Source organism: Gouania willdenowi, chromosome 8, assembly GCF_900634775.1.
Source record: "Gouania willdenowi chromosome 8, fGouWil2.1, whole genome shotgun sequence".
Taxonomy (NCBI): domain Eukaryota; kingdom Metazoa; phylum Chordata; class Actinopteri; order Blenniiformes; family Gobiesocidae; genus Gouania; species Gouania willdenowi.
The window spans coordinates 29825611-29852248 of NC_041051.1; the positions used below are offsets into that span (position 1 = coordinate 29825611).

The window sequence follows — 26638 nt, forward strand, 5'->3', positions numbered from 1 at the left end:
CATTGCGTGGTTTGCCAGTAATTGTCAATTAAACATCTTTATTTCAGAAGTTTCAGATTTTAGAAATCTGTGCCATCTGTGTTAACAACATGAAACTGAAGAACTACTGTACGTTTTCTTTTTTTTTCTTTTTTTAAAAAATTGCGACAGAGAACATCTGGTCACATATAGCCACAAGTTTTATATCCAAATATAGTGCTGACCAAACAGTGGCTGTGTTCAAAATGTCATACTAACGTACAACTCATACTACTCATACTACGCCTGACGTCAAAATGACCATGTAGTGCGTTCACATTAGATAGTATGCAAAGATTGAGTACGCGAGAAAATAGCAGAACATTTTTTTAAGTGTGCACAGTGCACACTAGTCATACTCAACCATCCCATGATGCATTGCAAGCAGAATGTAAAATGGTCCTGGGACTTCCCCTTTTCAAAATAAAAGCATCTCTTCTTGTCTTCTATTAGTTTTAACACTTTTGTGAACAGGGTTCTTGTTTTGATGTTAACCGGAAGTTTAGTCAGTAGCACAATGGAAGGTCTCCGAGAATCTCCAAAATGTGAATACGTGAGTTTTCTGGATCAAATGAGCACATGTTGATATTCTGCTTGGTCACTTTTTCACTTAAAATGTTTTCAGAACTTTCAAAGGTGGAGAATCAACAGATATTTCGCCTCAGTGTGATTCATGTTTTTGTCGTTGTAGGTTCCAAATGCATCTTGGAAGTATACTTCATAGGGAATGGTCACCATCCTAACCATACTTCTAGTATACAGTAGACAGTATATACTCATTGAGTTTGTAGTGTATAGTACAGACTAAGTATGACATTTTGAACACAGCCAGTGTCTCAATCCTTATATGGTCTTTCATCATGTCCACGTTAGAAAGTAATTGTGCAAGATTTTCCATTAAAATGCAAAATTCCATTTTAAGATGGACATAATAATGAAAAATACTTCTTGGAATCGCTATTCAGGGTTTGAAGTTTCACTGAGCATCCATAAAAAGTTGATGACATGACTTTAAATGCTAATGTTTGTAATTAATATCGGTTCTACTGCTTAGCTGAAGGCGTTCACGGAGCTGTTTTTGAGTTCTCCGTGTTTCCCCACGGCTGCTGGGCTCTGTTAGCGTTTCCGTTTCCTTTTGTTTCAGGCCAGTTTAGGCGAGTGGCTTTCTGCTATCGGTTTGAGCCAGTACCACCAGGTGTTGGTCCAGAACGGCTACGAGAACATCGACTTCATCACAGACATCACCTGGGAGGACCTGCAGGAAATAGGCATCACCAAACTGGGTGAGAGGCTTGGAAACATTAATGCTAACGTTCATGTGTTAGAAGAGGGAAAATAAACGTGTGTGTTTTTATATATCCAATGTAACCATCACATCTACTTCCTCTCAACTTGTATTATGTCATGGGTTTGCTATTTTTTTTAAAGTACTTATCTGTGTCTAGTCCTTGAAATGTTTTTCCTCTTTGGGGTTATGGAAGTTTGTTAAAATGTCTTTATCTACTGCTGTAGTGGGTAACAATTAGGGGTGTAACGATTAGTTTTAGCAATGATTCGATATTGATTTGATATTGATTAATTTAGGACAATTTGATTCAGTGACTTGAAATTGATTCAGTAACTTTTTTAGCTGAAATAATAATTCCACCAGTGAGTGAGTGTGAAACAAATCCCTGGATACTGTATGGTGCATGTGAGCTTTCATAGTTTACTGTAATTCCTTGTAAGGGATATAAATTAATTATGGACATAAAAGGAACAAAATTTAATGGCAAATATATTCACATTTTGTTTGAATAAAGTCCAACCAACACTTCAGTCTGAATTAACAAGATGTGCGACGAAAGATCTGTTCAGGTTAAATGAGCAGTGGTTGAACCTGATATAAATTTGAACATGATGTTGAAGCCTAAGGCTTTCTGCTAATCGATTGATTACCTTTTAAAATGATTTTTGATCGATTAGTGTAGGGCTGGACAATATATCGAGTTTTGTATTTTGGCGATATAGAAAATGACAATATCACCTATATTGAGATATATCTATTTTGTTTTTAAACTTGTTTTGATTCACACAATCACAGTATAAATCACATCATACAAGTATTTAATATTATTCATAGAGTACAGTGAGAGTACAGTGTCTTTTTTTTTTTTTTTACAATTTTTCCATATTTCTGAGATATGTATTTTATAGCTTATTTTCTATTATAATACTTGTTTTAGGAGTCGCTGCTTTCGTTACTTCTCAGAACAGCATGAGAAGTTAGATGGATTTCTGAGTGCAGAACATCCCACACTACAGAACTCACTCACACGTGCTGTCCCTTAAAGGAGAAAAAGCCAAAAGTGGAACATATTGATCAGCTGTTTGTCAATAAATGTACTGGTGTGGCATTTTACATCAGCAAATTTGACCCAGAATTTTCTTTCTGGTAAGACTTCATTTGAATTAAAATCATTGAGATTTATATCGTATATCACCATTTTGTGAAAAAATATCAAAATTGGTTCATATCGCACCGATGTAGTTGGCTCATAGGACCATAGGAAAATCGATTCATCTTTAATAACAATAGATTAATTTATCAGTATGCATTAAAGTGCATAAACATGATTCTTTAGGCTATCTTACCCTAGCATTCTAGATAGCTTTATTATCCAGTAATAGTAATGTACGGATTATAGATGGACTAGGAAAATAAATCTTAATTTGAGAACTCTCTGGTTGTAGGTCATCAGAAGAAGTTGATGCTAGCAGTGAAGCGTCTGGCGGAAATGCAGCGTGGATCAGATGGGCGGGGCTCCCTCAGGAAAAAGCCTCCACCAATCACACAACAGCAAGAGGTGATATTGATGGACAGCCCGCCCCCTGATGGTGAGTTTAGAGATTGAAGTTTGGTCGGCACAACTTCACAGTGAGATCTTCGAGTGGGAAGCAATATTGTGTTTGAAGGAGTGGATGGATTTTCTTCAAAGACTGTAGAAATGTTCACTCTGATTTTTTTTTATTTTTTTTTTTTTGACTAGCGAGTGGAAGCAGACATGGTAACAGGTGGCCAAAAATGGTCCTAAAGTGGCAAAAACTTGGCAAGAAAAGAGTGAAAAGTGACTAAAAGCAGTCGAGACTGGCCAAAAAAGGGGAAAATAAAGAAGAACCAGATGTAATGGCAAAGGGAAGCTTACGTAAATGAGCAAAATGTGGCAAACAATTGTGAAAAAAGGCAAAAGTTGGCTTATTTGGATGAAAAGTTGCCAAAAAATTTAAAGAAAGGACACAAATTGGATAAAAGTGTCAAAAAGAACTTGCAAAAATGGACAAAAAATAGGTGGAAAAAAAGGATATTTAAAAAGTTTAAAAAAAGCGTCAGAACTTTTTGACAAGGGGCAAAAATGGGACAAAGGAAGTTGTAAAAAGGTTTTCTGGGGGAATAATAATTCAAATTAAGACATAAAGAGCCGCATGTTTAGCATCACTGACTTAATAACAACTTCTACATAGTGTCGCTGATATTGTAGTGGGCTGGTCTAGACAGAAAATGTGAAGGCTGAATTTTTGTCCCAGTCCACCACTTCCTGCTTTCAAAAAAAAAAAAAAAAACACTGCCTGCTTTTTGCCAGTTTGCTTGGGGAACCATGTTTCCTCCCAGCAAAATTAACTGGCTTCCTTTCTTTTGTTTGTCCTCAGAGATTATGTCTCCAAAGATGAGCACTTTTCAGGACAGCGAGCTAAGCTACGAGCTACAGAACGCCATGACACAACCTGGCCAGGAGATCAAAGCTCAGCGATCGCGGACGCTCAGCAAAGACCACGACGAGGCGATGACCGGAGGCGGACCCCCAAAGAAGGAGGCCCGGACGATGAGGCAGCAGAGCAGCACCTCCTCCCACAGAGGCAGTGTGTCTTCACAAGGCAAACACCGCCATTCCCATTCCCAACCGGCCCCGCCCTACACGCCCCCTCACACCCCTACCAAGACCAGGACGTCATCGTCCTCCTCCACATCCTCCGTCCAGAGCCAGGCGTCCCCACAGAGCAAGGCCAAGTTCATCCAGGGGGAAAGGCCTCAGTCGCCGCGCTCCCATCCACCGCAGTCCCCGACCCACCGTGCAGCTACACCGCAAGTGACGGAGATCCAACAACAGCAACAGGTCCCGTTCCTCTGCCTACCCCCGGAGGCGGAGCTTCCTGAGGAAGAAGGAGATGAACCATCCGCTCTGAAGAAGAACCGAACGCACAGCCTCAACCGACACGCCGTCTCCGATGGCGAGTGTGACGAGAGAGGAGAAGCAGGCGAAGGTGAAACTGAGTCATCGAGAAGTAAGGGCTCCGCCCCCAACAGAGGGGACATTGTCAAATACGCCACGGTGACGCACCGTGTCAGCCGCAGTCACTCAGTCCGCAACCAGGAGAAAAGCGCCAGCCGTGGCCAGCCGCAGTCCTTCGCTCTGCGCCAGAAGAAGAAAGGCCCGCCCCCTCCGCCCCCCAAACGTTCCAGCTCCGCCATCTCCAGCTCCAACTCTAACCTGACAGATGCCAACACGCAGCCCCCCGCCGTGTCCACCACAGGGGGGATGCTGGACGTGCCTTACCACCAACAGCGGCGGGCGAGCGATCTGGGCGTGTCCATGGAGTTGACCGCTGTGGAGACCAACAGTGTGGGCAGCGTGCGGAGCATCGCCGCCATGCTGGAGATGTCCTCTATAGGGGGCGGAGCCAAAGGGATGGCTTTGCAGAAAAACTTCCTGCAGGTGCTGCACACGTGAGCGATCACCAACTTCACGTATTGTCAATGAGTGACTAACTAAACCTTTTGGCGTCCTCCAGGTGGGGAAAACACGAGAGGCTATCGGTCTGGACGGGGAGGTGGTGAACCGACGACGAACCATCAGTGGGCCGGTCTCGGAGCTTGTAGCGGCTGCCATGCGCGATCAGCCGACGCCGTTGGAGTTTTCCTCTCCCCAACCCTCCACGCCACCCCCCGTGAATTCCCCTTCACCACAACCTCCGTCCTCCCCCCATCCCAGCTCAGGAGGAAGTGGGAGCTCATCGGAGAACCTACCGTTTGCGGAGGAAGGAAGTTTGACCATCCGCCGCCAAGGTCGAGGAGAAGGAGAAGGACAGGTAGCTATCTATATGTATCTATCTATCTATCTATCTATCTATCTATCTATCTATCTATCTATCTCTTCCCATCTATATCTCTATCTTTATTTATCTATATGCATCTATGCATCTATCTGTCTAAACATCCATTTATCTATCTATCTATCTATCTATCTATCTATCTATCTATCTATCTATATCTTTATCTATCTATACATTTATCTATCTATATACTCCCATCTATATCTTATCTATCTATATTTCTATCTTTTTCTATATATATATATATACACAGTACATCTATCTGTCTTTATCTCTATCTATACATCTATATATATATATATATATATATATATATATATACTAGGGATGTAACGATTAATCGTAAGGCAGTTAAAAATCGATTCATAGGTATCACGGTTGATATCGATTTTCTGAAAATTGAATTTTTAACCAGGAGAGGGCGCTATCCACAAGTGTAGGCAGCGGGCGGAGTCTGCTAATACTTTCTTTCTGGCCGCCTTCTACTCTTAAATATGTTAATAAATGATTCATTACCCCTTTAGCACCGAAAGAATATCTGTAATATTACTTAAATATCTGTAAAAGTCACGTTTTTCTATTAGCTCTGTCTGCTAGCATAGCTTCTCTTCTTCACTGCAAGATATCTGCATGCCAACCGACCACTGTGCTACCAGCGCCCTCTGCTGGTCCAAACAAATATGAGGTAAATCAGTGCAATCACGGTTTTTTTTTTTTAAAGTCCAATTGTTAAGGCACAAAAGACATTTTCAGTTGCACTTTTAAAAGAAAAAGAACTATTATGCAGTTTTGCATTGTTTATTATAGAACCAGAATTTAAATTAATAGGCTTCATTTTCATTTGTATTATTCCTTTATTTCATTCAAGATTTATTTTTAGTTAAATTGCATTGTTTTGAATTGTTTATCAAGGAATTCTTTTGACAATGAAAAATAAAAGGAAAATAATACAGTATTTCTCAAAAAAAAAAATTTGTCTACAGTCCCATTTTGAAAAATAAATCGTGAGAGAATCGTATCGTGAACCCAGTATCGTGAATCGAATCGTATCGGGAGTTGAGTGAATCGTTACATCCCTAATATATACACATCTCTATCTCTATATATCTATATCTACTGTATGTATTTCAATGTGCTAAAGTTAATTCTGCTTACTTGTATTCTTTGTATTTTGAGCTTCCGTGTTCTGCTTTATTCATGCAGTCCATTTATATATTTCTGTGCTATTTTTGATTGTTTGTGCAAAAATCACCTCTTGCCATGAATGTATGAATTTTCCGTTAGTGTGTATTCTGTGTCTGTCTGCAGGGGGACGGCGACGCCCCCCAGGCAGACGGCGGATATACACAGGACGACGCGCAGGGCGCCGAGATCCCGGCCGGCTTCAAGCGGCGCGCCCGCGGCTCTAAACCCCACCCCAACGGCTCCGACTTCACCCTCCAGGAGTCGTCCACCGTTAAGCGCCGGCCCAAGAGCCGCGACAAGGAGCCGGAGGGCTACGCCGACCTGGCCCCAGCCAATGGGACGCCTGTGCGGGCGGAGCAACCCAACATCACGCAACCCCTACCCTTCCAGAACGGAACGGGAACCGTGAAGCTCCGATCCGTGTGTGATGCAGGAGTTACGGAGCAGCCTCAACAGCAGCAGCACCCTCATCCTCAACAGCATCCTCATCCTCATCCTGAGACCACCGCCGCTCACAGGGACAGTGTCGACCAATCAGTTTCAGCAGGAGGTGAAGGATCTCTAATGAGGAAACCAAAGCCTCCAGTCTCACCCAAACCTGTGGTGGCTCAGATTAAGAGACAGGCGGGGCCCCAGACCCCCCCACCTTCTGCCTCCAACAAGAGAGTCCCCCTACCTGGACCCGGAACACCAGGAAGTCCAGGTACTCCTAAAAGCAGCAAACCTGAATCACTTGCGTTCAGTTTTTTCATGACTTTTATCTCCTCGGGTTCGTTCGGGATTTTTCAACCTTGGGATCGAGACGCCATGTAAGGTCGCCCTAAATGTCTAGTAATTGGTTAAAAATACACTTAGATAAAAAACAGAATAGAAGGTATTTGAAATAGTAAAGACGTCCTGCTGCCCGTGCTTTACCCTTAGTCCCCTATCCTATACCCTAACCCTACCTAGCTCCACTAGAACCCTCCACCTAACCCAAAAAATGCTAACATAGCTCCAAAGGCGTCATAATTTAGCGAACAACACTTAATGACAGCCTTCATGAAACCTATTCATGCTAATGACAGCGTAATATCAGCCTTATGTATGAAACTTCAAGTTAAGTGTTACCGAAAAATGTCTCTGAGGTCGACGGACATTTGTGATATCAAAATGAGATCCCGACCCAAAGAACCTCTGGTTTATTTTGACCATGCTTGATTTTGATTACTTTGATGTCTTTGATGTTTTTGTGTCTTTGTGCAGTGGAAGGAAAGAAGGTCCCACCCCCAGTCTCGCCCAAACCGGCTCCTCCTCCAACGGCGCCCAAACCCACTAAGCTGATCCACTCCATGACCAGCCCCCCCTCCCCCTCCCCGGCCCCTCCCCCCACCACCATCAAGCACCACTCCTCTGTGTCCCGTCAGACCAGCTCTCCGCCCTCACTGCCGCATTCAAACACCCCGAGCCCGCCGCCCAATGCCAAACCCATAAGCCCCTCCCCCCAGAGCCCCCACACCCCACAGACGCCCACCACGCCTCAGACCCCTGCCACCCCGAGCCCGACCCCGCCGCCCGTCAAACCGCCCCGCTCCTCTATTGGGGGCGTGTCCGTGGACAGCGGGATGCCGGTGGGTGTGGTCACGGCACCGCCCGCCGCGTCTCCAGACTTTGGCGTTGATTCATTGGTTCATCAGAAGCTGGAGGAGACCAGCGCCTCTCTGGCTGCTGCTCTGCAGGCCGTGGAGGACAAAATACTCCGGCAGGAAGAGTGAGGACCACACACACACACACACACACGCACACACACACACGCACAGATACACACACAAACACATATGCACCTACACACACACACACATATGCACCTACACACACACACATACACGCACCTATACACACACATACACATGCATATATACACACACACACATATATATATATATATATATATATATACACATATATAGTTATTAATCTGCTTCCGTCTTGCTCCTACTACTCCCACTATATGCAGCCGATTTCAACAAGTTTGGTGTCAAAACGTGCAGATCATTTCTTGCTATTTTGCTATGTAATAGCGTTTTTCTAACTTTTCAACTTTTTAATTTTAAATTTTTTTATTCATTTTTCCATCCCACATCAGATATTTTCAACATCTTAGACCTTCAACTTTGAACTCTGTTTACTTTCAGCTGACACCTTCAACCCATTTCATAACATTTCAAGCTTTTTAAAACTTTTTCAAACTTTCTTTACTTTATTTATATTGTTTCAGATCCTTCAACCTATTTCAACATTTTTTTAATCATATTTGATGCATTATTTCACAGAGGGTTCATTGGCTAGGCTAATACTAGGTTAGTGCTAATGCTAAGCAAATGCTAATCCAGTGCTTTGTTAATGTTAATTCTATACTAATGTTAGGTAGATGCTAATGCTAAGCTATTGCTAGGTTATAAATCTAGTTAATGCCAATGCTAGATTAACGTTAATGCTAGGTATTGCATGTGCTAACTGTTAATGCTAGCTAGTGCTAATGCTTGGCTAAATCTAGATAATGTTTATGCTAATTAATGCTAAGTTTAGGCTAGGCTGATGCTAATGCTAGGTTAATGCAGTGTTGGACGACGCGGGTCAGCACCTACATCCTCACTTGTATTTTCTTCAGGAAATGCAAATATTCTAGTTGCTTATATTATGTCTGCATTTACCCACCATCCAAAAAAGAAAATGAAATCAAAGATTTAAGTAATGAAAAAACCCAAAAACAATAACAATGTGTGTTACTTTGGGATATTGTGACGTAGTACTGCAATTGCCAGAGACAAATACAACTTAATTGTGACCAAACCACTGGCTCAGATTACCATCAACACTGTGTATAATAACAAAAAATGCTTGCTAATGCTAACACTGCGTGTGTGTGTGTGTCTGCAGCTCCGTGGCTGAACAGAAAACCACGGTCAGCATCCTGGATGACATCGGCAGCATGTTTGACGACCTGGCCGATCAGCTGGACGCCATGCTGGAGTAACGGCCTTCTCTCCGTGGCAACGTAGGAGACGGACAGGGTAACGCGGCTGGACGCAGGCTTCCTCCATCACTTCCTGTCTCGGGTCCCTCGTCCACATCTCGCTCTTGCTTCTTGTTGTTCGGCTGCTCTGTAAAAAAAAAAAAAAAAAAAAAACACTTCGTATTCCTTCTCTTCATCACGTCTCCTGAGGGAAACATCAGTGATGGAGACGGACACGGAATATCCAAAAATGTGGGGATTGTTTATCGAACAGAAAAACACACACAGACGTACAGAAAGGAAATGCAAAGAATGCAACAAAAACGTGAGTCTGTGCAAGAACTCGGCGTAAAGACTCATCAACACCAACTGTGTGATGATTCATAGTGTGGTATGTGTACATTCTACGCATGGAGAGTTTATATCTACTGACAAAAGTCCTGCATTAGCACAGTAATATATATATATATATATATATATAATATATAAGGATGAATCTCTAGCTCTTTGGTTCGATGTCTTGGTTTGTGTAGAATGGTGACCTCTAGTGTTGTGATGATGTAAAAGACTCGATGGAACAAAAATTTTTAACGTGACCAAAATGAGACTATTCAGCTCCTGGTGTGTGTGTGTACGCATGCTGTGTGAGTGTGAGAGTGTGTGTGTGTGTGAGCTTTTATGGTCAAATTAATGGTTCACTCTCTTTTATCTGCATCCCTGTCACGTCCACTTTGTCGTCCCGCACAAGCGCGCACACACGGGGGAAGCACAATGGCCCACGACTCTAACCACACACACACGCATGCACACACACACACACACACACGCATGCACACTCTTACATGTGGGAGTCTGCACAATTCAAAAAGAGAGAGAGAGCAAGAGAAGGGGATCAGGGTGAAAACTAGAGACCGACTGCAACTGCTTGTGCTGGCTTTTATTTTGAAAAACCGTTTGCCCTTGCCAAATTCCTTGACTTCAACCACAAAGTGGAAAAAAATGTCACTGTAATATAAAGTAACCACAATGATCATAATGATCATGAGAAAACATATTATTATTATTATTACCTCCTCCAAGGAAGTCATATTTACACCAGTGTTTGTTTGTTTGTTTGTTTATTAGCGAGATTACATAAAAAGTACTTAAAGTATAAGTACACCCCTAGGTTTTTGTTGACCTGCCACTAAAACAAAATCTTGATAATGGGCGTGGCTCCTTGAGTAGTAATGCCACGCCCAGTCACAGCAGCCCCGCCCCTCAACTTCTGCACAGTTCCGCATGGAGCTGTCAATCACTGCTCACTGAGGGCTGTGAGAAGAGGAAACCTAATCCTTCCTCCTATCTTTTATAGGAGGGGCGGGGCCAAAAAAGACATCACTGATCATATTTCAGTCAGTATCAAAATTAAATTGCAATAGCTGCCCAAACAGGGCAGTCACTCTAGCATATTTCTGTTAGACACGCACAATTTAAATACTTAGACTAAAATGTGAAGAGTGGGACTAGGATCAATAAACTACATTACTTCATACCTAATCAGAAAAAATACATTTTAGTCTACTTACATTTTAATAAATTTTGACAAAAGTTTAACCAAAACTAGACCTAAGGCAATTTCATTATATTTTGGAAGGGATTTGGATCAATATACTGATTATGGATCAGTTTCAAAAATTTCAAAAATGCATATCCTGGTTTGTAATTGGCCAATATTTAGGAAATTTGACTCTTTTATGTTGAGTTGGTTTGTCATTTGTCACAACAAGTTTAATCTGGATCAGATCCAGATTGCACGTTGTATTGTGATTCTTCAAAAAAATGAAGGTGCCCATACAGTTGGACCTACTGTATCAATGGGGTTTAAAGTGTCAGTGATCATTGTACCATGATCAGGATCAATGATCAGATAATATCTGGAAAAGAGGAGATTTGGTGCTTGGTGAATGTTTGTGCTCTGAGTTGATCTTGTTCGTGAATTTTACATAAACTCTGCTCCAGTTTGAAATGCTTAGACCCCAGTCCAGTCATCAAGCTATTAAAATGTGGCTTTTGTCCAAATTGTTCCCTTTATTACATTTAGGTATTTTTTCTCCACAAACTGATAATGGCTGTTTGTGTTCAGGCTGCTGGTGTAACTAAACGGCAGACTTTCTCTCTCTCTTTCCCTCTCTCTCGCCCCTCACTCCCCCAGCCTCACACCCCTGTTGCCATGACAATCTACATCATCACCGGTCTCGTCCGCATCACCGTGGCGACGGCACAGTGTGTTGCCATGCGATGAAATGAGAGAAGAAGAAAAAATAAAAGCATGTTGGGACGGAGTGAGCTGTGAAACTGGTGCAATATTCCGACTCTCCGTACGCACTGAGAACAGTCAAAACGCTCCTCCTATTACAAAAACAGTGATCACATGAAGATTATATATATATGGATATATACAAAAGAAGTGAATAATGAGAAGTGTATTTATGATGTATGTGTCATACCTGAAAACTATTTTTCAAAAATCCTGAGTGGTGAAACATCTTGCTTGTTCATGCTTAAGCGGTTTGCGCTGAGGGATTATTGTAGGATATCATGTTGGAGGATTACCAAGAAGGTGTTTTTTTTTTTTTTTTTTAATCATTATTTTTGAACCGTTTTCTGTGTCTGGGTGAGATGATGTGTTGTAAATTACTGGCTATTCTTTGGGAGTCGCTCCGGGGGCTTTTTTGTATAGTTTTTGAATGTTTTTTTTAAACATGTGCCTTGCTTTGTGGTTTTTGCTAATACCGTAGATGAGTATGTACAGACTAAGGGGGATTCCTCACCTTTTGTTTTGCTTCGTTTTGATGTGTCCGTTCGAGAAAACCTCACAGCTACCTTCCACCGCCAGTGCAGATGTGTCGTGACTTAAGTTTTTCTTTATTGTTTTGTGTCCTGTGATGTTCACTCCCCATCTAGGTGCTATTTTCCCATTTTCTAGACACACAAAAGTTCTGAAAAGTAGAAACTTGCCACCAAGAGCGTTAGCGAGTGTCTCTTTTTTTAGGGACACTTTCACCTTCTAACTCAGGCGTTTGAGCACCGAACATGAACAGCATGGTATAAAATTGTTTAATTTTTCTATGATTTATTCCAGTTTTTTTTCCTGACATAATGTAAGCAGTGCCACTAGATGGCAGAATAAGGCACAAGTTATTCTCTCCCAGGTACGACACTTTAATTCAACAATTTATTCTCACAACAGCAGCATTTTGGCAAAAAAAAAAAAAAATTCCAAATTATTTTTAAAATGACTGTAATTAATAAAAGAAACATCAGGATATGTGCAGACAAGACAAGCAGTTTCTTTAAGAACTAAACACAATTATGCTCAGGAATTCTTTGATACGACAAAATATTGAACCCTAATTTCTCTGACTTTTGATGAAGCAACTTCAAAAAGAAACAAACACTTACCGTAAGGAAATGATCTAGTTAATCTTAAGCAGATCAATAAAAATGACATAAATATCTGTAATAATCGATCTGTACTGAAATGGTGAGAAAATCTGTATTTAAGTTTTTTATTATTTAAAATGAGAATTCAGTTTAACTAGTCACAATTATAAACCTCAGAATTTTGGTTAAAAAACACGTTTTAAATCCAGGTTAAATATAAGCTAGACTTGCAAGAACTGGTTAGCTTCTTGTTAGCCAGAGAAAATTACACACTTTTACATTTAAGTGTTTGATATTCATTTGTTCTGTGTGGTTTTTCAACAAAAGCATTAAAACAAATTTTTGCCACAACCCAATTTGAAATGAGAATGAATTCACATGAACTCATTACAAAAAAAAATCCTGGTAAAAGGGGCTACAAAGCTAGGCTAACTTTTGGAAGTCCCAAAAACTACATTTTTTGGTTTAAAAAAAACATTAAATAAAAAAATTAAGTTGTGTGCATAGTTTGTGTTGAAGCCTAAATGCTAAAAAAAATTATCTATGCATCATTTTCTGCACGTTTGTTTTTTTTAATGTAAATTAATTTAGCTAGCAAGCACTGGTTAGCTTCATGTAGCCTAGCCTAAAGAGAGACAAACATAAATTTCAATATCCAGCATAAATACATGTTTTTACATTAAAGCAGTGTTTTAATTAAAATTAGAAAAATTATTTGAACATTTTATTCTTTTTAATGCAAGAGAAAAAATATAACTATCAAGTTTGAATTGAGATTTCATTGAAACTAAGTAATTGGTGGTTAAAAACAGGTTACAAAGCTAGGCTAGGCTAAGCTTTGAAAGTCCCAAACATTGCTCAGGAGACCAATAAGTTTATGTTTGCAAAGCTTGTGTGACAAAAAAAAAAAAACTTAAAATTTATATAGTCTTTCTTCCAGACATTCTTCATGGGAAATTATAACGCATCCTACCCACTAAAAGTTGGCTGTTCGTGGCTCATGATTGATGTTATTTTTTTATAGCATTTTTATTTTTCTGTGCCATATTTATGAGGCTTGAGGGTGTTAATGGATTTTTCCATGAATGTTAAGACACATCTTTTTAAAAACGCTAATGTTTATTTCGTAAAGAAGCTCCTAAAGCCGCCTTTCCCACTCACAAACACAGTTGTTTATATTGTTGTGGTGCAGAATTCTTTTTTATTTCTTGATTTTTAAGGAAAATACAAAGCCAAGCTTTTTCCATTTTGATTTTCCGCTTGTGCTTATATGAACACCGAAGTGCAGGCGACTCCTCTGCAGTGACTGTATCGAGCTATGAAAGACCAAGAGTTTGTGGCTCTGCTTTTGGTTGTGTGAATTGAGTGTGTGCGAGTGTGTATGTGTGTGTGTGTGTGTCGTGACTGGACATTTGTGTGCTTGCAGTGACTGCATCTTACGGCCATCCGCTCTGAATAAAATAAATGTTCTATACAAACCTTAATATCTCTGCATTTCATCTTCATAGCTTTTCATTTCTTCACTAACTTTTAAAACTTTGTTTTATTATTGATGATAGTATCCCATGTAAGCACGATGAGAACATGCAAACCAGAGTTTGGGTCAATTATAATTGTAATTGTATAATTCAATTATGATGTAATTGTATTTGAAAATTAATTTTATAAATAATTCTAGAAAACCTTAGCACCATGCAGGGCAAATAAACGAAAACCTTTTTTCTGAGGTAAGGGTATCATAAGATCCTAAAAACTTGTTCAAATATGATGAGCACATTTAAATTGGGGTTAAAATGCATTATTAAGGCATTAAAAAAATGGCGAAAAACTTAAATTTCAGAGGTAAGGCATAAAAACTGGGAACATTTTTGAGATAAGGCTCATAAGACCCTAAAACTAGTTGAAATATAGTTAAACTGGGCTGAAAATGCAGTAAGGCATGAAAATACTGAAAAACACGCAAATTTCAGAGTTAAGGATATAGTAAGAAATAAAAATGGGGGGGGGGGGATTTATTTTTTAATTTTTCCTGAGATAAGGGAATCATAAGACCCTAAAACTGGTTCAAATATGATGAGCTCATTTAAATTGGGGTTAAAATGCAGTATAAGGCATTTAAAAAATGTGAAAAACAACTTACATTTCAGAGGTAAGGCATAAAAACTGGGAAATATTTGAGATTTTTTTTTCTCAGATAAGGCTATTAAAATATGAGCATATTTAAAGTGAGGTGAAAATGCAATAAGACATGAAAAATGAGAACATTTGAAAAACACCAAAATTGCGGAGAAAGGCATAAAAACGGGCGAAACATTTTCAAACGTCTCAAAACGTAGGCAAGGCTATCGTCAAGTGTTACGGCCCTTGTGGTATTATTGGTGTTCTGTTTGTGTTCTTCTTTGCTGTTTGTTGCCTGGTTCATGTTTCTGTGACAGAGTGGGACGTCCTCATCGTGGAACAGCTTTGGTGACGCTTCTCATGGTTGGCTGCCAGCAGGAGGAGTGGTGAGCAGACCGGATTGGCTGATGAGAACGTCGCCACATTCGAAAAGCAGCGCTGCTATCATTCCGGGGTTCACCAACCTTAGCAGCAGCATTATGGATTTTGGTCCCATTAGAGAACTATGTTGTGTGCATTTGTAATCTCCGTTAGCGAACATATTTTGGTTACGCTTGTCACCTGTATATACTGTATAGCGCACTTTATTTCTCTGCTTATACGTAGTCTGATTTACTACGTTTCTGTTTCTTAGTATATTCTTATTTATTGTAGTTGTCTCTTTTTGTTAAGAAAAATATTTGTTGGTTCCCGTTGACGGTGGTTTTTGGAGAACGGGTTTTATTTATATTACGTTTTTATGTTGCATCCTGGAACTTCTAGAATGGGGCATAACATAAGGCATAAAAAACTGAAAATTTTTCAAATTACTCAAAATGGAGGTAAGGTTAGGCATTTTGTTCAAAAATTTTAAAAAAAAGTGAGTTAAGACCATCATTAGACCCTAAAAACTCTTGCAAGTATAATGCACATACTTAAAATAGGTTAAGAATGCAGTAACGCACAAAACATGACAAAAATCATTAATCACCCAAAATTGGAGGTAAGACTTTAATAAGGCATTTTTTCAAAAAACATTAAAAAAAAAAATTGAATGAAGACCATCATTAGACCCTAAAAACTACTGCAAATATAATGCACATACTCAAAATGGGCTAAAAAAGCGGTAAGGCACAAAAAATGACAAAAAACAAAAATCACCAAAAATCAAAAGTAAGGCTATAACAAGGCATATTTTTTCAAAAATTAAAAAAAAAAAAAATGAGCTAGGACCATCATTAGACCCTAAAAACTACTGCAAATATAATGCACATACTTAAAATGCGCTAATCAAGCAGTAAGGCACAAAAAACAAAAATCACCAAAAATCAAAAGTAAAGCTATAACAAGGCATATTTTTTCAAAAATTAAAAAAAAAAAAAATGAGTTAGGACCATCATTAGACCCTAAAAACTACTGCAAATATAATGCACATACTTAAAATGGGCTAAGAAAGCAGTAAGGCGGGGTGGTGTGTAGCTCAGTGGGTTGAGCGCCTGCCCCATGTACAGAGGCTATAGTTCCTCACCTGCAGCCAGGTCCAGGCTCGATTCCCGGCCTGGGACCCTTTGCTGTGCGTCATTCCCTGCTCTCTCTGATCCCTTTCCTGTCAAGCAACTGTCATATAAAGGCCACTAGAGCCCAAAAAATCCTTTAAAAAAAAAAAGAAAGCAGTAAGGCACAAAAAATGAAAAAAAACAAAAATCACCAAAAATCAAAAGTAAGGCATATTTTTTCAAAAATTAAAAGAAAAAAAAAAAAATGAGTTAGGACCATCATTAGACCCTAAAAACTACTACAAATATAATGCACATACTTAAAATGGGCTAATCAAGCACTATGGCACAAAAAATGACAAAAAACTAAAATCACCAAAAATCAAAAGTAAGGCTATAACAAGGCATTTTTTTTCAAAAATTAAAAAAAAAAAAAAAAAAAAAAAAAAAAAATGAGTTAGGACCATCATTAGACCCTAAAATCTACTACAAATATAATGCACATACTTAAAATGGGCTAAGAAAGCAGCAAGGCACAAAAAATGACAAGAAACAAAAATCACCAAAAATCAAAAAAAAAAAAAAAAAAAATGAGTTAGGACCATCATTAGACCCTAAAAACTACTGCAAATATAATGCACATACTTAAAATGGGCTAAGAAAGCAGTAAGGCACAAAAAATGACAAAAAAACAAAAATCACCAAAAATCAAAAGTAAGGCTATAACAAGGCATTTTTTTTTCAAAAATTAAAAAAAAAAAAAAAAAAAAAAAAAAAAATGAGTTAGGACCATCATTAGACCCTAAAAACAACTACAAATATAATGCACATACTTAAAATGGGCTAATCAAGCACTATGGCACAAAAAATTACAAAAAACTAAAATCACCAAAAATCTAAAGTAAGGCTATAACAAGGTATTTTTTTTCAAAAATTAAAAAAAAAAAAAAAAAAAAATGAGTTAGGACCATAATTAGACCCTAAAAACTACTACAAATATAATGCACATACTTAAAATGGGCTAAGAAAGCAGCAAGGCACAAAAAATGACAAGAAACAAAAATCACCAAAAATCAAAAGTAAGGCTATAACAAGGCATTTTTTTTCAAAAATTAAAAAAAATAAATAAATAAAAAAAAAAAAATGAGTTAGGACCATCATTAGACCCTAAAAACTACTGCAAATATAATGCACATACTTAAAATGGGCTAAGAAAGCAGTAAGGCACAAAAAATGACAAAAAACAAAAATCACCAAAAATCAAAAGTAAGGCTATAACAAGGCATTTTTTTTCAAAAATTAAAAAAAAAAAAAAAAAAAAAAAAAAAAATGAGTTAGGACCATCATTAGACCCTAAAAACTACTACAAATATAATGCACATACTTAAAATGGGCTAATCAAGCAGTAAGGCACAAAAATGACAAAAAACAAAAATCACCAAAAATCAAAAGTAAGGCTATAACAAGGCATTTTTTTTCAAAAATTAAAAAAAAAAAAAAAATGAGTTAGGACCATCATTAGACCCTAAAAACAACTACAAATATAATGCACATACTTAAAATGGGCTAAGAAAGCAGTAAGGCACAAAAAATGACAAAAAACTAAAATCACCAAAAATTAAAATTAAGGCATATTTTTTCAAAAATATCAAAAAAAAAATAAAAAATGAGTTAGGACCATCATTAGACCCTAAAAACTACTGCAAATATAATGCACATACTTAAAATGGGCTAAGAAAGCAGTAAGGCACAAAAAATGACAAAAAACAAAAATCACCAAAAATCAAAAGTAAGGCTATAACAAGGCATTTTTTTTCAAAAATTAAAAAAAAAAAAAAAAAATGAGTTAGGACCATCATTAGACCCTAAAAACAACTACAAATATAATGCACATACTTAAAATGGGCTAATCAAGCACTATGGCACCAAAAATGACAAAAAACTAAAATCACCAAAAATCTAAAGTAAGGCTATAACAAGGCATTTTTTTTCAAAAATTAAAAAAAAAAAAAAAAAAAAAAAAAAAAAAAATGAGTTAGGACCATCATTAGACCCTAAAATCTACTACAAATATAATGCACATACTTAAAATGGGCTAAGAAAGCAGCAAGGCACAAAAAATGACAAGAAACAAAAATCACCAAAAATCAAAAAAAAAAAAAAAAAAAATGAGTTAGGACCATCATTAGACCCTAAAAACTACTGCAAATATAATGCACATACTTAAAATGGGCTAAGAAAGCAGCAAGGCACAAAAAATGACAAAAAACAAAAATCACCAAAAATCAAAAGTAAGGCTATAACAAGGCATTTTTTTTCAAAAATTAAAAAAAAAAAAAAAAAAAAATGAGTTAGGACCATCATTAGACCCTAAAAACAACTACAAATATAATGCACATACTTAAAATGGGCTAAGAAAGCAGTAAGGCACAAAAAATGACAAAAAACTAAAATCACCCAAAATTAAAATTAAGGCATTTTTTTTCAAAAATTAAAAAAAAAAAAAAAAAAAAATGAGTTAGGACCATCATTAGACCCTAAAATCTACTACAAATATAATGCACATACTTAAAATGGACTAAGAAAGCAGCAAGGTACAAAAAATTACAAGAAACAAAAATCACCAAAAATCAAAAAAAAAAAAAAAAAAAATGAGTTAGGACCATCATTAGACCCTAAAAACTACTGCAAATATAATGCACATACTTAAAATGGGCTAAGAAAGCAGTAAGGCACAAAAAATGACAAAAAACTAAAATCACCAAAAATCAAAAGTAAGGCTATAACAAGGCATTTTTTTTCAAAAATTTCAAAAAAAAAAAAAAAAAAATGAGTTAGGACCATCATTAGACCCTAAAAACAACTACAAATATAATGCACATACTTAAAATGGGCTAAGAAAGCAGTAAGGCACAAAAAATGACAAAAAACTAAAATCACCCAAAATTAAAATTAAGGCATTTTTTTTCAAAAATTTCAAAAATAAAAAAAAAAAAAATGAGTTAGGACCATCATTAGACCCTAAAAACTACTGCAAATATAATGCACATACTTAAAATGGGCTAATCAAGCAGTAAGGCACAAAAAATGACAAAAAACAAAAATCACCCAAAATCAAAAGTAAGGCTATAACAAGGCATTTTTTTTTCAAAAATTAAAAAAAAAAAAAAAAAAAAAAATGAGTTAGGACCATCATTAGACCCTAAAAACTACTGCAAATATGATGCACATACTTAAAATGGGCTAAGAAAGCAGTAAGGCACAAAAAATGACAAAAAACAAAAATCACCAAAAATCAAAAGTAAGGCTATAACAAGGCATTTTTTTTCAAAAATTAAAAAAAAAAAAAAAAAAAAATGAGTTAGGACCATCATTAGACCCTAAAAACAACTACAAATATAATGCACATACTTAAAATGGGCTAATCAAGCACTATGGCACAAAAAATGACAAAAAACTAAAATCACCAAAAATCTAAATTAAGGCTATAACAAGGCATTTTTTTTCAAAAATTAAAAAAAAAAAAAAAAAAAAAAAAAAAAAAAATGAGTTAGGACCATAATTAGACCCTAAAAACTACTGCAAATATAATGCACATACTTAAAATGGGCTAAGAAAGCAGTAAGGCACAAAAAATGACAAAAAACTAAAATCACCAAAAATCAAAAGTAAGGCTATAACAAGGCATTTTTTTTCAAAAATTTCAAAAAAAAAAAAAAAAAAATGAGTTAGGACCATCATTAGACCCTAAAAACAACTACAAATATAATGCACATACTTAAAATGGGCTAATCAAGCACTATGGCACAAAAAATGACAAAAAACTAAAATCACCAAAAATCTAAATTAAGGCTATAACAAGGCATTTTTTTTCAAAAATTAAAAAAAAAAAAAAAAAAAAAATGAGTTAGGACCATAATTAGACCCTAAAAACTACTACAAATATAATGCACATACTTAAAATGGGCTAAGAAAGCAGCAAGGCACAAAAAATGACAAGAAACAAAAATCACCAAAAATCAAAAAAAAAAAAAAAAAAAATGAGTTAGGACCATCATTAGACCCTAAAAACTACTGCAAATATAATGCACATACTTAAAATGGGCTAAGAAAGCAGTAAGGCACAAAAAATGACAAAAAACAAAAATCACCAAAAATCAAAAGTAAGGCTATAACGAGGCATTTTTTTTTCAAAAATTAAAAAAAAAAAAAAAAAGAGTTAGGACCATCATTAGACCCTAAAAACAACTACAAATATAATGCACATACTTAAAATGGGCTAATCAAGCACTATGGCACAAAAAATGACAAAAAACTAAAATCACCAAAAATCAAAAGTAAGGCATATTTTTTCAAAAATTTCAAAAAAAAAAAAAAAAGAGTTAGGACCATCATTAGACCCTAAAAACTACTGCAAATATAATGCACATACTTAAAATGGGCTAAGAAAGCAGTAAGGCACAAAAAATGACAAAAAACTAAAATCACCAAAAATTAAAAGTAAGGCATTTTTTTTCAAAAATTTCAAAAAAAAAAAAAAAAGAGTTAGGACCATCATTAGACCCTAAAAACTACTGCAAATATAATGCACATACTTAAAATGGGCTAAGAAAGCAGTAAGGCGGGGTGGTGTGTAGCTCAGTGGGTTGAGCGCCTGCCCCATGTACAGAGGCTATAGTTCCTCACCTGCAGCCAGGTCCAGGCTCGATTCCCGGCCTGGGACCCTTTGCTGTGCGTCATTCCCTGCTCTCTCTGATCCCTTTCCTGTCAAGCAACTGTCATATAAAGGCCACTAGAGCCCAAAAAATCCTTTAAAAAAAAAAGAAAGCAGTAAGGCACAAAAAATGACAAAAAACAAAAATCACCAAAAATTAAAATTAAGGCATATTTTTTCAAAAAAATCAAAAAAAAAAAAAAAATTGAGTTAGGACCATTATTAGACCCTAAGAACTACTGCAAATATAATGCACATACTTAAAATGGGCTAAGAAAGCAGTAAGACAGTGAAACAAAAATGTGAGAAACACCCACATTTCGGAGGTAAGGCTATAGTGGGAAAAAGAAACCAGAAAAAAATGTGGGATCTTTTTTCTTCTGAGATTGGGCTCATAAGACCCTAAAAATTGGTTCAAATATGATGAGCACACTTAAACTGGGGTGAAAATACAGTCAGGCATGAAAAGTGAGAAAAATGTGAACACCACCCAAGTTTTGGAGGTAAGGTTAGGGATAAAAAACTGAAACAATTTTGGAGTATGATTTTAGGAAACTGTTACATTACAGGCACACAAATGTAGAACCGCATGAAATATGTTGAATAAAACATAATGTGGCTAAAAATGTCTCTGATTCCTTTTTATTGAATAACAGTGCTCTGTTTTCAGCCATTGTGAGTGAACACTTAGATGAGCGGGCCCCTTTAAATGTTCATGCCACACGGAATTGTGGTTCAGCATTACCTGGTCTCCTTTGGTAAAGGATGCTCTCACTGCCCAATTCTTTCACGGGCCTGATCTTTTCGGATCCGTTTCCAAAACGCGTCTACATCCGATCAGCCTATTTTACCGCAGTTTGTGTACTATTTAAAAGGCTGAAACCAGCAATTTAAAGATAACTACACATTTATGTTTTGAGTGAATTTTGTTTTATTTTGGTTTTTGATTGTCAATGTTGTGTATTGTATTTTGATTTGTTTTTGTATATATCGTCTTGGGGTGCTTTTTCCTTTTTGTCTTTTTAAAAAAGTAAATAAACAATTCAAAACACCAAATGGTCGGTTAACATTCAAATATCAGAAGCTCTGTCGTAAAGATTGCGAGTAAAGGAAGTGACGTAGTCTACGCGCATGCCATGCGTTGAAAGGACCCGAAAGGTTCAGGTCCCTTGAAAGGATCAGGGACTGACAGATGTCTCAGTGTTTCCTAAAGGAGGTAATAAAGGAACCATTGAGCCTCCTTTCCTTAGCTTTTAGAGAATTGGAATGCTCTTTATCATGGGGTTAAGGAAAAGTGGATAGGAAAGGAGATAGGAGGGACCATTTGCACCAAGCCTAAACCCTTCTCCACATGATCCACATGCAGCCCTGGGTTCAACCACTGGAGGGAGACATTGCACCTTTCCACTCCTACAGAGGAGCCATCATGAAACCATCAGCCATTTTAGGCTTTTAGAGTAGCTGTTTAGTTTGAGTGTAACAATAATCACTTCACCACCCGCACTGAGACGGACCATTCATCTTCTTTTGATTAAGAGCTTTCAGAAAAGCCAGAGTATCAATAGGAGCTTCCTGATGGCTCCTCCCTCCATCCAATCATCTATCAAATAGTTTTAAGTACTTATTTCGGCATTGATGCTAAACTCTCATGTTTATTCTTTAGTTGTATTTGTAGATGGTGGTGAATCTTCCAAAAGCCCAAACGATGCATCAGCTCATCTTTACGAACCAAGCGTGTGCTTTAAACCTGAAACATGAGCCTCCCATCGCGCTCCGAGAAACACGTCTCTCTGGAGCGGCAAATAGGCATCGACGTGTACGTTTGTGATTAAGATTGTAATGACATATACCATCAAGGACGACGCAGGGATTTGAGCATGGTCCCCTGGGGGAGCAGCAGGAGGGAAGGAGAGAAAGAGGGAGGCCCATTACAGAGCTCCTCCATTTCCTCTCTCTGGGGCAGGAACCAAATGGACACATTAATAACACTCCCCATGTCTGAGGGAGCTAATGGGGCCTTGAGTGCTGATTAAGGCTGGGAAGACTTCAGAATAGAGCAATATTGGTTTCATCGTTTTGGAGCAGAACGTGAATCAGATTTGAAAGTCTCTGTATATATAAATATATATAAATAGCTCAAACTAACAGATTACAAGTACTCACATTACTGTCATAGAGTTGCTTTTATGGGTACTTGTACTTTTTTGAGTATATTTCTAAATCAGTAATTTTACTTAGTACATTTAAAAAGAAGTAAAGTCATTTGTTACATTTCTATACCCAATCATTACTGAGTAAATTATTTATTAAAAAAAAAAAAAAAAAAAAAAAAGACAACGGACATTGTGAAACTCAAATGTAAAAATCAAATGTATCACATCATAGCCGACCAATCAGATTAAACGCAATGCACCGTGCCAAAACAGCATTGAATGCCAGTTATTTTCTCAAGTTTAGAGTTCATAAACGACTATATTTAGTTATATATACAGTATATACACATGTTTAGTTAAACGCTTTGAGATGACTTTGTTGTAATCTGCGCTATATAAATAAAGTTGAATTGAATTCAGTTTAATAAATGTAGCTACACTAAGAGCCTGTTTTTATAATAACATAATAATTGTATTTTATTTAGAAAATTTATTTGTACATTTTGACAAACCTTCATCACTTCCTTTATAGGGAACAAAAAAATAACTACTAACTTATACATTTAATACTATATTATTGAGCTACTTTTTTTTACTTGTACTTGAGTACAATTTCCAGTTTCCACTTCTCTGAATTGTTCTGTACTAAGTGCTGTTTTTTATGCACAAAAAACCCATTTGTTTTAGAAAGTTTACAAAAAATTCAGAAAAGCATGACTGTAGCTTACCGAAATTAAAATGTTTTCTTTTGTGAACAATGCAATTATTATATTCTTTATTCATATGGCACATTATGGTAGCACTCTGTGGGTGAAAATAATAAACACAATTTTGTTGTTTAAGATTCAGTCGTATAATTAATTCTCTAATTAATTAAGCGATACCATAGGTTCATCACCCTTTAATCATAAAAAAAGTATAAAATGTGATGCTAAAAAAGTGAAAAATAATATTTTCCAAATTTTCTGAATCAGTAGCTTTTTAGTAAAAAAACAAAAAAAGTGCATTTCAGTGTTGTACGTGTTAAAAATGTAAACAATCTGTAATGTTTCATCACTGAAAATAAAAATCAAATCCCCTTCAAAATAAAATTGCAAGATGAACTTGTATCCTTTATTAATTTTTGTCGTTTCATTTCCACTTCTTTTGTGTGTTTTTTTTTTTTTTTTTTTTTTTTGGCACGGATGTACTTGTATGACCTGTTTGTGACCAAAATAACCTTCCTGAACCTTGATTCTCCTTGTGTAAAAAGGCGGGACTTGATGTTAAAACAGCCAATAGGAAGTCATCCCTTTATATGGAGGAAGTTAAAACATGCTAATAGCAGCTGAAACTAGACAAACTGCTTTTATAGAAAAATGGCAAGTGGAAATCCTTACAGCATTCTTACAACAAAATATTCTAATCAAGATAAATTGAATTTTGTTAAAAAAAAATAAAAAAATAAAAGTAAACTTCATTTATGGAGAAATGGCAAGTGAAAATGCTTTGTGCTTTGAAGCATTTCTTTTTAAATCATTTTTTTATGAATAGAATAAATCTTGCTAAAATAACAGAATAAAAAATGAGCATGCAGTCTTAGATTAAGTTTTTAACTTTAACCTTATTTTAGTGATAAGACTTATTTTTAGTCAAGTTTCAATGGAAATAAACATGGTTGAAGGTAAGATGTTTTACATTTAAAAGTTAAATTAAATTAATGTTTTTTTTTTATTGTTCGTACAACTATACATTGGCTTGGAGGCCACATGCGGCTCTCGGCCTAATTTTGTGTGGCCCCCAAAATAAATGCAAAAAAATGAGTGGATAAAACACACAAAGTTCCAGAAAAATACACAAAAAGGACAACAAAAACTACACAAAATGATAGAAAAGTACACGTAAAAATAAAAAAAAAAACACAACCAATAACAATACACAAAATTACAAGATATATACAAATAAACAAACGGAAAATATACAAAATGACAACAAAAATACTCAAAACACACAAATTGATTCACACAACACAACAAACATATACAGAATGACAGAAAAAAACAGGAAACTACGACAAAAAACACACACAACCCTTTTGTATTTCCCTGCGTTATTGCAGGTTATTGATCATTATTCTAAATGCTGATCATGTGACCCTCAGACATTGAACCAGAAAGTACAAATGAGATGAAATACTTTAAGAGGTATAAAATGTTTGGATATGAAAGAGTGTAGGGAACAAAAATTGGGGTATTAGTTTGAAAACATGGCCTTCAATGAGGAAAATAAAATAAAAAATGACCAAAACTAAGACCATGTTTATATGTCAGCCACAAACCAACGCTATGCTTTATTCTCCTGCTCACAGACTCCCTTTAGAGCAGCTTGTTTACGCCCAGTGAAACCGGCTGCTTCATTATTCCAGTGTTTTGATGGTTTGGGGGGCGGGACTTCCTGAAACAATAACCTCCAGTGCTAGTTGGACTGGTTTTACACACACACACACTACACAGTGCAGTCATTTTCAAAGCATCTTTAGTGATTAGACTTCATCAGAAAAACGGTGCAAAACACGTCAATTTATACACATCGCTTGTGTACGTGTGTGTGTGTGTGTGTGTGTGTGTGTGTGTGTGTGTGTGTGTGTGTGTGTGTAACAGAGAAATAAATAAGTTTGTTTCTAAAAGTTTCCTTCAAACAAAAGTGCAGAGTCATCCTTGTTCCACTCGGAGCGTGTCCGACTGCTGAGAAGTCGTTTTTTGACCCAAAGGAATTGAGTTCAGGTAATCTCCAGGGATTAGCCAAATGTAATCCTGGATGTGAAGTTATCGCGTCTCCTTCAGCCGAGGCCAAACCTCCATATATGTGAAAGTCAAACGTTGAACTCCTGCTTCATTCATTTCAGTCCCATCAGTCCTTTTCACCTCCAAGAAGAAGAAGTGGTCCAGCATCTGGTGGCCCTCACAGTATGTCCCTTCTGGGTAGATGCAGCTCCTCGTCGGTCACGGTCAGGCTTCCCAGGTACCAGAAGATCCATGGAATCAGGCTCAGGAACATCAGCAGAGGCCCCGACAACACCAAGAAATCCCAGAAGCTCAGGCCGGAGAAGACCCCCACGAGGAAGATGATGAGTCCGACCCCGTCAAGAACCAAAGCCAGGGACAGGAAGGCGATGCCACCATTTGTTATCTCCATGTCTGGGACAGAGGCTGGGCTGAAGGCTCTGGTCGGAATGGGACGCCGGTCTGTCTCAGTGTGGAGACTTTCCTGTCACTCCTTTACACGGTCCTTCCCCGGGCCAGCCAACCACGGGCTGAGACACAGCCGTCCATCTTCATTCCTCTACAGGCCCGACTCGTTCTGCACCTCACATGCCTGTCATTAAGGCGACACATCATCACCATGGTATTCATCAGCCAAACAGATT

General features: G+C 37.1%; 1 protein-coding gene across 3 annotated transcripts in view; it reads left to right on the forward strand.

The window, feature by feature from the left end:
* The window catches only part of caskin1 (CASK interacting protein 1), a 140239-nt gene extending 125983 nt beyond the window's left edge, over nt 1–14256 (forward strand). For 2 of the 3 annotated variants that reach the window (XM_028454423.1, XM_028454425.1), the window contains 7 exons: nt 1163–1301; nt 2752–2895; nt 3706–4769; nt 4846–5142; nt 6451–7054; nt 7597–8101; nt 9271–14256. In XM_028454423.1, the coding sequence (XP_028310224.1) occupies nt 1163–1301; nt 2752–2895; nt 3706–4769; nt 4846–5142; nt 6451–7054; nt 7597–8101; nt 9271–9367 (2850 nt within the window). In that variant the 3' untranslated portion in view covers nt 9368–14256. The remainder of the gene's footprint in view (nt 1–1162; nt 1302–2751; nt 2896–3705; nt 4770–4845; nt 5143–6450; nt 7055–7596; nt 8102–9270) is intronic. The other variant, XM_028454424.1, reaches the window with a different exon arrangement.
* Nucleotides 14257–26638: the final 12382 nt, after the last annotated feature.